The following is a 10741-nucleotide window of genomic DNA, read 5'->3' on the forward strand; positions in this document are numbered from 1 at the left end:
GGCCAGTGCTCTCACAGTGGGGAGAACAACAGGAGCGTGGATCCTTGGTGGCACACTGGATAGCTGAACCAAAGCTGGCGACAGCCTACCCTTATTTTTGTTATCAAAGAAAACTAACTCCCAACTTGCTTAACTATTTTACCAGGGGTTTATAGTTCATTGTAGCTGGATATGTTTCTAAATGATACAGGGGCTTAGGAGACTCCTGTTGAAAGGAGGCCCCTACAAAAGCACAGCACACTCTAGATTCAGGCCACCTGCTTCTATCAGGCAATTTTCAAAGAAAGGAATCAGGTGCTAAAGGACCTAGCACAAGCCCAGCCTTTCTCTTCCAGATGGAATGTAAAGGAGACGTCACCACAGGAATGGCAGAAGCACAATGTATGTGTGTGCCTGGGGACACCAAAGGGACTTCTTGCTCAGCAAAAAGGAGCTGTCACTCTCCGAGCTGAAAAGTAAGCTGATAAAGTCACTTCCCCAAGCTTGGCGCTAGGCCCAAAGCCTGCTGAAGAGGAACCATTCGACGCAGTAAAGGGAAGCTGGTCCTGGCGAGAGTCATTTCACCTAGCTACTTAATTGCCCACTCAAAAAAAAAAAAAATCACAGATCTGTTATTTCTAAATTATGGTAGTGGTCAACAATGTTAAGATTGCTAGTCTCTTTCATGCCAACCATACCGCATCCGTTTAAACAGCTCAAAAGGGCTAAACGGTTGGATTTGATAAGCTCCTCTACTTCCCTTCCCCCATCCTGCTCTCCACCCCCAAGAGATGGGGTAATTGGAAAAACGAGCTTTTAAATCTAAGTCTGGTTCCGTGTAAGAGCAAAATTGAGAAAAGACATAACAGGCCAAGTACTTAAAAAACCAAAACAGGAGTTTACCCTAGGCAGCGCCCCCACGAGCTCGCCGGGCTAGCCGCCACTGACAACACCCTCTACCCCGCTCCTCCTGAGAAGGGCAGGAATGCGATCAGTTCGTGGCAGGTGACGATGGTAAATGGTCCCACCATCCTTCGTCGGGAGCCCAGCGGTCAGGGCGACCACCAGTCGCCTGGGCCCAGAGGCGGGCGGGGGCTTTGAGCAAAGTGTTGGGAACCTCCAAGGGCCACCCAGCTCCAGCCGGACATCCGCGTACCCGTGGGCTTGCGGCCACTCCCCGCGCCTCACCTGGCGCCCGGACGACCGAGGCCGCTCCCGCCCCGGGGCCAGGCCGCCGGCACCCTCCTCCCGGGAACCCAGCGTCTTTCCGCGGCCCGCCTCCCAGCGCGCAGCCCCCGCCAGGCCCGCACTCACGCTCCACGTCGTGCAGCTTGGCCCGCTCCTCCTCCAGTTTGCCCTTGAGGTTTTCGGCCTCGCTTTTCAGCGACGCCAGCGTCTCGTTCTCATGCAGCCCGTCCGTGGCCATCTTCGTGCGGGGAAGCGGCAGGGAGGGAAGAGGCAGGGAGGGAAGCGAAGAACCGGGACGAGGGTGAGCTGCCGGAGGAGGCTCCAGCGGCCGCGGGCGCAGCTCCAGCCGCCGTCTCCCCCGCGCGCGGCCCCGCCCTCCGGCGCTGACGCCAGCAGCGGCGAGCCGGGCTGCGGCGCCGACCCCGCGGCCCGTCGGCCTCTCCCGCGGGCACAGCGCCCCCTCGGAGCCGCTGTCCCGCGCCTGCGGCGAGCGCCCTGGCTCAGAGACTCGGAACCGGGCCTCATTTAGCGCTGCTGTGTTTTCCGCCCGTGGGAAGCAGGGAGTGTGGGTCCCATTTTACCGACGAGAAAACCGAGACTCGGAGATGACACGGGATTTGGTGGAGGATCAGCTTGTACTGAGGGCCAAGCTGGGATTCCAAGTCAGGACGGCCGGGCTCCTGGGAGTATGGTGAACTCCCAGACACTGCCCTCCTTCTCCCGCATCCCTCCATTCCCACACGGACATCCTTTCACTGGGACTTCAGGGTTCTACTGGCAGAAACCCGAGAGGACAGGGCAACGTGGTCCGGCTCGCATCACTGATACCCGGCCAATTCCGAGTTGCTCTGTTACTTCCCCGACCACGAACAGGAAACTTGCCTCATTTATTGACTTAAATATACAAAAACAAAACAAAACAAAACCAAACCACAAAAAAACCCCAAAACAAAAACAAAAACACACACAAAAAAAAACCCAAAACAAAAACAAAAACACAAAAACCCCACAAAAAACGAGTTCTGGCTTCCAAGAAGCTCTGGGGTCTTAGCACGCCCGCTCCTAGTTTTGCTTTTCCTTTCTTCACTCGCGAATTAAGTCTGGGGGCAGTGTGGGGACATAACACACGGGGGCCCAGACGCGGCCTTTTCGAGTGGGTGCCCAGTGATCTCAGACCAGTCACTTCTGAGGCAGTTTCCTCCACTTTAGAATGGAGGGTCACTACAGTTCTCTCAAGGACACAAGCATCCCTCTTTCCAGTCCCCTGTAGTGCCAGCGCTTTGCATTAATAGCTCACAACAGTCACCCTGAATGGGTGCTATCATCATTCCCATTTTACAAACGAGACAACTGAGGCACAGACAGGTTAAAGGATTTGCTCGGTTCACACTTACAAGAGGCAAAGGCAAGATCTGGACCCAGTCGGTCTGGCTCCATTCAGTTACAAGCTTCAGGACTCCTATGTGGAGGACCCAACCTGTGGCTTCTTCCTCTTTCCCTCCCCACGAGCTTGCATGTGTGTGTTTGTGTAAAGACTGGAAAGGCAGATCAAAGTTACCAGTTCTAAAGTGAAACATCACCAAGGGGAATCTGGGTCCTAACCCCACCCTCTTTGTACCCCCTCCTTTCCTGAGGAGTGCAGCCTTGACTTGCTATCCTGGGCCCTCTTTAAGAAAAATTGGAACTAATCCATACTAATATTATTATTCATATTAATATATTAGGTGCTCAGTTAATGTTAGTTTATAAATGGATGTAGAAAACAGCATATAAATACATAAAACATGTACTTGAAAATAAAATAAATCAAGTATATAAAATATACAAATGCTTTAGATACATGCAACTATTTATGGATCTGTTTCAGAGTTGGCAGAGCAAAACGCTTAGAGCATAGGCTCTGTATAGATCGGACTCACTGAGGGGCAAAGCCTGGCCGTGTGGTGTGGCCTTCGGTGATTTACTTCACTTCTCTGTGTCTCAGGCTCCTCATCTGTAAGTGGGGATGGCACCTTCCTCATCAGGAGTGACTAGTGCATTCCGAGCAATGCGTGGCACACAGCATGGGCTTGTTATTATTAAGGCTGCCCGATACACAAGCAATTCACATGAAGTAAATGAGGGGACACTTCTCATAAGGGTCATCTCAGCAGGTCTGGGAAAAGCAGCGTTCTCTCATCACCTTCTCAGGCCGACACCTCCGGGACCATTGTGGGATGTGTGAGGTTACCGGCCTGTGAAGACCTGGGGTGACGGGTGCTTCATGCTCGTGTGCGCCCTCCTCTGGAGGTTCTGTGTGTAAAAGAAATTCCAAACACCCGCATATCTGGAAAGTCTAGCATTTAGAGATAAGGCCATGCAACTTTTGAATAGCTGGAAAAGTGCTGTCCTGTACTACGGTGCTCAGTCCTTTTTTCCAGTGAGGAGTATGGAGTTCTGCTGGGTTTCAGCAGTGGGGGAGACACAGGGTTGCCCCTAGACATGAGAAGGGCCCACTGGAGGTTGTTGTCTACACAATCCCAAACACCTGGATGAAAGATTCGTCATTTGGATGTCCCATCAGCCAAACAAAGGCACCTGTCTGAGTATTTGGGAACCCCCACGGGCTTGTCCCCTGAAGACTATCTCCAGGCAGGGCCTCTGACCTGGGAATAATCTATGATGCTACAGATCTAGGATTCTGGGCTCCTTCTGTCCACAGAGGAAGTTGTTTAAAAAACAGAAGAGCTAGATTAATAAACAGCACTGCTCCAGGGTGGTAGGGCAGCCACCAGAAAGCAGGCATGTTTTAAGAAATGCATGCCTGGGTCTGACGATTCACAGAGCCAAGGTTAGAACACAGTATGCTGCGGGTGGAAGCCCGTCACACTGAACCTGACCTCTGAATCAGGGTTACTGAGCTGCACCAAAGTCTGTGTCTCCCCAGGGCTGTTTTTTGCCATTCACTTTATGGGGGTAATTTTTTTTTTAATTGCTGTCAGGGATTACAGCAGAACCAGGAGGATGAATACTGCCTCTCCTCATGAGTTAAGCACAATGTAAAAGTCATCTTTCCTCTTTTTGATGTAGGGTTTTAAAAAATGTGTTAATAATTGAGGATTTCACCCTGGCTGATGTGGCTCAGTGGACTGAGTGCCAGCCTGTGAACCAAAAGGTCACAAGTTCAATTCCCAGTCAGGGCCCATGCATGGGCTGCAGGCCAGGTCCCCATTTGGGGGAGTGCAACTGATTGATGTATCTCTTACACATTGATGTTTTGCTCTCTTTCTTCTTCCTTTCCCATCTCTCTAAAAGTAATAAATCAAATCTAAAATAATAACAATAACAACAACAACAACACTAATAATAATAGAGGATTTTCTATTAGGCTTGGAAAAGAGTGCTTTACCACTTTTGACCAGGTGGGGGCCGGGCTCAGCCACATTACTGAGCAGAGCTTCGCAAATCCTCTGAGATAGGACAAATTCCTAGGGCTTCAGCTATGCTGTGGACATTTTTTTGCTGCAAGATCTGGATATAGATCTTTCATAATTAAAGATCCAGATATAAAACCTGTGCATAGCCACCTCTAGTGAGGACTGATTTGTGTACTTGAAAAATGCCAGGATTTGTGTTCAGTCCCTAGCCTTTGCTGAACGCTTAGATTCAAGGAACACTTTTCCTTGGGCTTAATTTTGCTCATTACCGAGGCCCTGTGTGGTTCAGTCTTCAAAAGGACTGTTCCCAGTGGCAACTGGCACAGGGCCTTTGCAAAGATGCTTCCAGGCTGTTTATTTGCCAGTGTCCCATTTAGCTTGGTTGCTTGCCAAGCAGACTAATAGAAGACAAAGAAAAAAGCATTAGCTCTAAGAAAATAATACTAGCTATAACATTTATTGGGCATTGCCTGTACTTGGTACTGTTTTAAACACTTCATCAAGCAAACTCAGTTGATTCTCATGAAGACCCATGAGATAGGTGGTATTGTTCCTTTTTTACAGGTGGTGCCAAAGAATAGATCTAGGACTTGAACCCAGGGAGTCAGAGACCAGAGTCCACACCTTAAGCCCCTAACCCCCCATGCTATACTGCCTTACACAGCCTGGCTGTGCCAAAAACATTTTGTGTGTGTACACTGATTCTATGGCAACTTCTCTGTCATAGGGCTTTCACGTTAGACATTGTTTTAAGATCGGTAACTACTTAAATTTTTAAAAAGTTACACTCACAATTTCTGCACATGCTGAACAGTAGCTGAGCTGTTGAGATTTCTTGAACACGGGTCTCAGAGCCCTTTGTTTGAAACATTTGTCGCAGGAGCCAAATACATTAACTAGAAAGGTCTGATCACACATCTTTAACCTAAGATGAAGCTGAAAGAGAGATAGAGAGAAAGGGATGTAAGTGTGTGAGAAAGCCAACAGGAAAAGCTTTCTTAAAGCTCATCTTCCTTTTATCATGGTAGTTGTTTAGACCTCTGCATGTGCGATAAAGTATCTGCAGTTAATCTGTAACCTCTGATTCATTACAACGGGCTGGGTCAACACCAACTCATTTATTTAACCAGCAAGACATTTATTTAAAGCATCAGGCAATAGGTTTTCTGAATTTGTTTAACTGGTTATTTTGGCAGCTTGCAGACATGGACATAATTGATTTTTGTGGCACAATATTTCCTTAAAATTGATTTTAGAGAGACAGGAAGGGAGGGTGGGAGGGAAGGAGAGAGACTGAGATCTGTCATTCTAATTATTTGTGCATTCATTGGTCGATTCCTGTATGTGCCCTGACTGGGGACAGAACACTCGACCTTGGCAAATGTGGATGACGCTTTAACCAACTGAGCTACCTGGTCAGCGCCTGCAGCATAATGTTAATTCTGTGGGTCTTCAAAATGGAAAGCATGATTGTAATGAATAATATCATTTGAAACTTAAAAAGAAAAAACTGCTCCCTTTAGGGTGAACTTTTGGAGTAAAAACAAGAGTCAAAAATGGTAGAGCCTGACCCCAACCAATGCCAGGAGGCCGAGGACATGTGGGGTTGGCTCCCTGCCAGGAATGCAGCATCCCTCTTACTAACCATGTGACAGCCACCGACCCAGGATCCCTGCCTGTCCACCTGGAAGTCCACAGGCCCAGGCCACTGAAGGGAGGGCCACCTTGAAGCAGAGCCACCTGGTGACTAAATGTGCTGGCTCTGGCTAAGTGGATCCCGGCCTGCCTACTTAGGCAAGTTACTCACCCTCTCTCAATCTTTGTTTGCTGATCTCTGAAATGAGGGTCTTAGAATCTACCTCACAGGGTTGTCAGGGGAATTCTAAATAACAGTGCATGAAGTACTTAGCTCAAGTGAGTGCCAGAATATAGTGAGTCCTCCAGAGATGTCTCGCTGCCCAGTGAGTGGCTATAATAGCAGCAGCAGCAGCAGCAGCAGAAAGGAGGGATGGGGAGACTGCAGTGGTGGACCAAGCAGAGAGGCGCCTATGGCCATAGTTCAGGCAAGAGACAATGAAGGCCTGAACTAAACCAATGCTGTGGGATGGATGTGGACCACAGTTAGGAAGGAGAAGGAGCTGGACTTGGCACTGTGTGGGGATGAGGAGAGGGAGATGTCTATGGTGTCTCCTAGGTTTCTGTTTGGGAGGCGGAGAGGTCATGGTGCCATTGTCGGAGATGCAGGGTCAGGAGGTTACAGTGGGAGGGGGCAGTCATTTATCGTAGCTGTCCCCACTGAACAGGTGTTCCAAAGAGCGGGCCATGTCAGGGCTCAGAGAAATGATGCCCTGAGTCTGCATATCTTGAGGCACTGGCCTGAACACTTTAACAGAGCCAAATTTGCAAGGGATGCCTTTGTGGGGAAGATGGTAGTGGGGATACCTCTGAGGAGAATGTCACCGTGGGGCTGGAGAGAGAAAGAGGAGCTCCTCTAGCAAAGGGGTGGCTGGCATAGTTCTTGGGATCTCTAAGTAACAAAGGAGTAGAGGATAGTCCCTGAGGATGAGAGACGAGAAGGGAACCAGCTACCAACCACCACAGAGTGCTTGGCCCTGACCTCCCATAGCCACCCTGGGAGGGAGGCAGGACCTCTGTGTTGTTACAGCTGAGGAAAGGCTGAGGGAGGAAATGAGTTCAAAGTCAGCGGTGGAGCCCATATCTGTAGGTAGTGGGCATCCACGGCCCTTACCATCGAGCTCGTGCTGCCAAGTGGCTCTGCTTTGTCTCTAGTGAGTTAAAGGATGCGAACAGCCTGCCCACCAGAGCCTGGCCTGTGGCGGGGGCACGGTAATGTCGCCCCCCACTGCCCATGCCTGCCCAGGGGGCCAGTCACAAGGTCATTCTGGGGACTCCAAGTACAGCACCAGGAAAGTAAGCCATGGGTTTTTCAGCAAGGGAGCAACGTCATCTAAGCGGATTATTCCAGCATTTGTGCTTCCACAAATAGGTCAGAGACAGAAGGCACAGCAGGGGTGTCAGCCAGGTCCGGAGACTGGATCGTGTTCCAGGGAAGAGGGAATGAAGCCTGGACAGCGGCAACTGTGGGGACGAAGGTCGAGGGGAACCGAGTGGAGAAGGAGAAGGAGGATGGCTAGGAGCTTTGGAAGGGAGCTAGAAGAAACAGTCGATGTCCCAGATCTGGATGGAGACAATGTTGTCCTTCCCAAACTTTATAATTTTCTTTTAAATTATAAGAGCTGCCTATGTTCATTATAAATAATCGGAAACAAGAACATAAAGAAGGAAAATTAATCACCTACATGCTCTATATTCACAAATAATTGACTTCTATTAGCATTTTGTTTTCTTCTAATATCTTAATAAACATGTGTATACATTTTTAAAAATTAGAATTAGATGCCATATGTAAGTTTTGACATTAGGGTTTTTTTACTTGTGTTTTTTCCTTCACATGTCACGGCATATTCTTGGAAAACACCATATTTTAATGGAGACCACAAGTTTTGAGTCATATCAGTTGAATCATACCACACAACTAACATTTTGGATCTGGTTGGTTAAACATGGGCAAGCTATGAACCAAATTTGAAAGTTGATAGTATTTTAAACCCATAAGTGTTATACATGGTTATTGTAGAAAGTTTGGAAAAATCAAAAAGGTGTAAGGAAGAAAAGAATCACCCATAATCCCACTGCCCAGAGAGACATCTTTTCACATTTTGGTGTATGCAAGCATAGATTTTTAGGACAACTTGTTCATGTAAACTGTTTATATTTTTATATCCAAATGTTTTTCACTTAGTATTTATATCATGAGCAGATTTAATTTTACTATGATCTATTGTACTCATTGTCAATCACCTTTTTTATGATGAGAGAACTTTCCACAGGTAGAGCAAATGCTTCAATGAGCATTCGGACAAGAAAAAGATAAAAACGCCCCATTTTAACAAGTCTTGATGTGAAGCTGCTCTGTAGAAAGAGTTCATAGACCTTCTCAAAACTTCCCCTAACCTGTCCTTTGCCAATCACAAAATTTCTTGGAAATGTTTCACTTAAATATATAGTTTTAAAATGACCCCAAAGCCCACATTTTGAAAAAGGGTTAATGCCAAAGTTATAAAGTCAGAAGTGAAAGTCCCCTTTAGATTGGTGCGATTCTTCCAGGCTTTTCTGACGCCTCAGCGATGGGCTGTCAGCTACTTGTTTTTCACCTAACTTGTTCTGTTAGTACGTTAGATCTGTCCGTTTTTCTGGAAATAACTTGATAATTATTCTATACTATGGAGTATCATCAATTACTAAACTGATCTCCTATTGTTGGACATATAGGGTATCTCCAGTTTTTACTTTCAAAATAATGAATGCTTCATCAGCCAAATCAAAAACGGGAATAAGAACCCTCGTACTGCACTGGTGGGAATGTAAAGTGTTGCGGCCGCTGTGGAAAATCGGCAGTTCCTCAGAGAGTTGCACAGAGGTGTCACCGTATGGACCAGTAAGTCCACTCCTAGGTATACACCCAAGGCAACTGAAAGCATATGTTCACATAAAAATTTGTATGTGCATGTTTGTAGTTAAACAAACGCGGCAGCAGTTCAAATGTCTGTCAGCCGATGGATGGATAAACAAAATGTGGTGTGTCTATACAGTAGAATGTGATCTGGCAATGAAGAAGAGTACAGTTCTGATGTGTGCTGTAACAAGGGCAAACCCTGAAAACATTAAGTTAAATAAGCCAGACATAAAAGGCCACAAACTATGTTTCCCTTCATATGACATGTCCAAGATCGGCAAACCTGCAGAGACAGTAAGTAGATTAGAGGTTGCTGGGGGGGTGGGGTTGGGGGCGAGGAGTGACTGCTTAATGGGTGTGAGATTTCTTTTTGGGGCGATGGAAATGCTCTGGGATTAGATGGTGAGTTATTTGTTAGGTGCATTATATCTCAATAAAAATCACTACTTAAATGTGCTTAAAAGACTTGAACACTTCACAAATACAGCTATCCATATGGTCAATAAACATATTGTAAAAAGCTCAACATCATTAGTCATCAAATAAAAGTGAATTCAAATCACACTGTGACATCACTACTTACCCACTAGTATTCCTGAAATTAAAGATACCAACAATCCGAAGTGTGGGCGAGGATGTGGAGAACTGGACCTCCTTCCTTGCTGTCGGGAGTATAAATTGGTACCAAGACAAAAAAAAAGAATAAGAATGCCATAGTGCTTTATTAATAATAGCTTCGAGCTGGAAAACCCAAATGTTCAATAGTAGACAAGATACATAATTTATGGCACATTCACACAATAAGAAGGAGTAGACTACTGATCCCTGTGACAGTGTGGATGCATCTCAGCCTTACTACGACTAGTGTTCAGTGTCGAAGACCCCTCAGTGCTGCACGCTGCTCTCTGAGGCTCACGGTGACGTGTAGAGTGTTACCTGGATCCATTTCTAAAACTGATCAAATGGCTTTAAAGACAATTAACTTCCCCTGATGCCAATACTGAACATATTTTAACAACAAAACATAGTACTATTTCAAAAGGAATGCATGTGAACTGTAGAAAAATTAGGACATTTGGATGTTCCGACCACACAGAAAGACCACTGTTAGCACCTTGCTATGTGCATATCTGAACACTTTTCTGAGCTCTTAAGAAACAGTCTAGTTTACCTTAACACATACATACCTTCTGGGAGTTAACACTTGGAACCGATCAGCAGAAAGGTGAGAAGTTAGAGCTGCCAGCTCGGAGGTGCAGAAGGGACTCAGCACAACTAATCTCCTTATTGGGGCCTTACCATAGGCTCAGCCACTCTGTCCCTGCCCCCCACTCCCCCCCCCCCCCTCAGCCCTGTGTTCACTGCTGGGGAACCCACTGCCCTTCGAGTCACGGATTCACCCCTCGGACCCTTTGCCCAGCCGCGCTGCCAGGTGCCGTCAAAACCCTGTTGATCAGTTTTTTGAGCTTTGTTCTCTGCCCTCTGAGGAGGTGCAGGTCCCCTTGTCTTGTCCCCACACCAGATCTACTGCTTCCCAGGGCTGACCCAGCATCCAATCCTGCCACCCCTACTGGGACTTTGCTCCTGCACTTCTCTCCCACCTCTCCAGCATCCAGGTGAA

At 47.2% G+C, this 10741-nt stretch overlaps 1 protein-coding gene across 4 annotated transcripts in view; it reads right to left on the reverse strand.

Annotated features, from left to right (window-relative positions):
- GNB5 (G protein subunit beta 5) overlaps nucleotides 1-10364 on the reverse strand; it is a 41044-nt gene extending 30680 nt beyond the window's left edge. Inside the window, exons 1-4 of one of the 4 annotated variants that reach the window (XM_045822726.1) lie at nucleotides 10308-10364; nucleotides 9704-9782; nucleotides 5376-5519; nucleotides 1294-1405 (exon numbers count right to left, since the gene is read on the reverse strand). In XM_045822726.1, the coding sequence (XP_045678682.1) occupies nucleotides 1294-1405; nucleotides 5376-5501 (238 nt within the window). In that variant the 5' untranslated portion in view covers nucleotides 5502-5519; nucleotides 9704-9782; nucleotides 10308-10364. Of the gene's footprint in view, nucleotides 1-1293; nucleotides 1569-5375; nucleotides 5520-9703; nucleotides 9783-10307 lie in introns of those variants that run through there. The other 3 variants (XM_045822727.1, XM_045822729.1, XM_045822728.1) reach the window with 3 other exon arrangements.
- Between the last annotated feature and the right edge of the window lie 377 nt (nucleotides 10365-10741).

This window comes from Phyllostomus hastatus, unplaced genomic scaffold, assembly GCF_019186645.2.
Source record: "Phyllostomus hastatus isolate PE091 unplaced genomic scaffold, TTU_PhHast_1.1 phas_scaffold_501, whole genome shotgun sequence".
Classification (NCBI taxonomy): domain Eukaryota; kingdom Metazoa; phylum Chordata; class Mammalia; order Chiroptera; family Phyllostomidae; genus Phyllostomus; species Phyllostomus hastatus.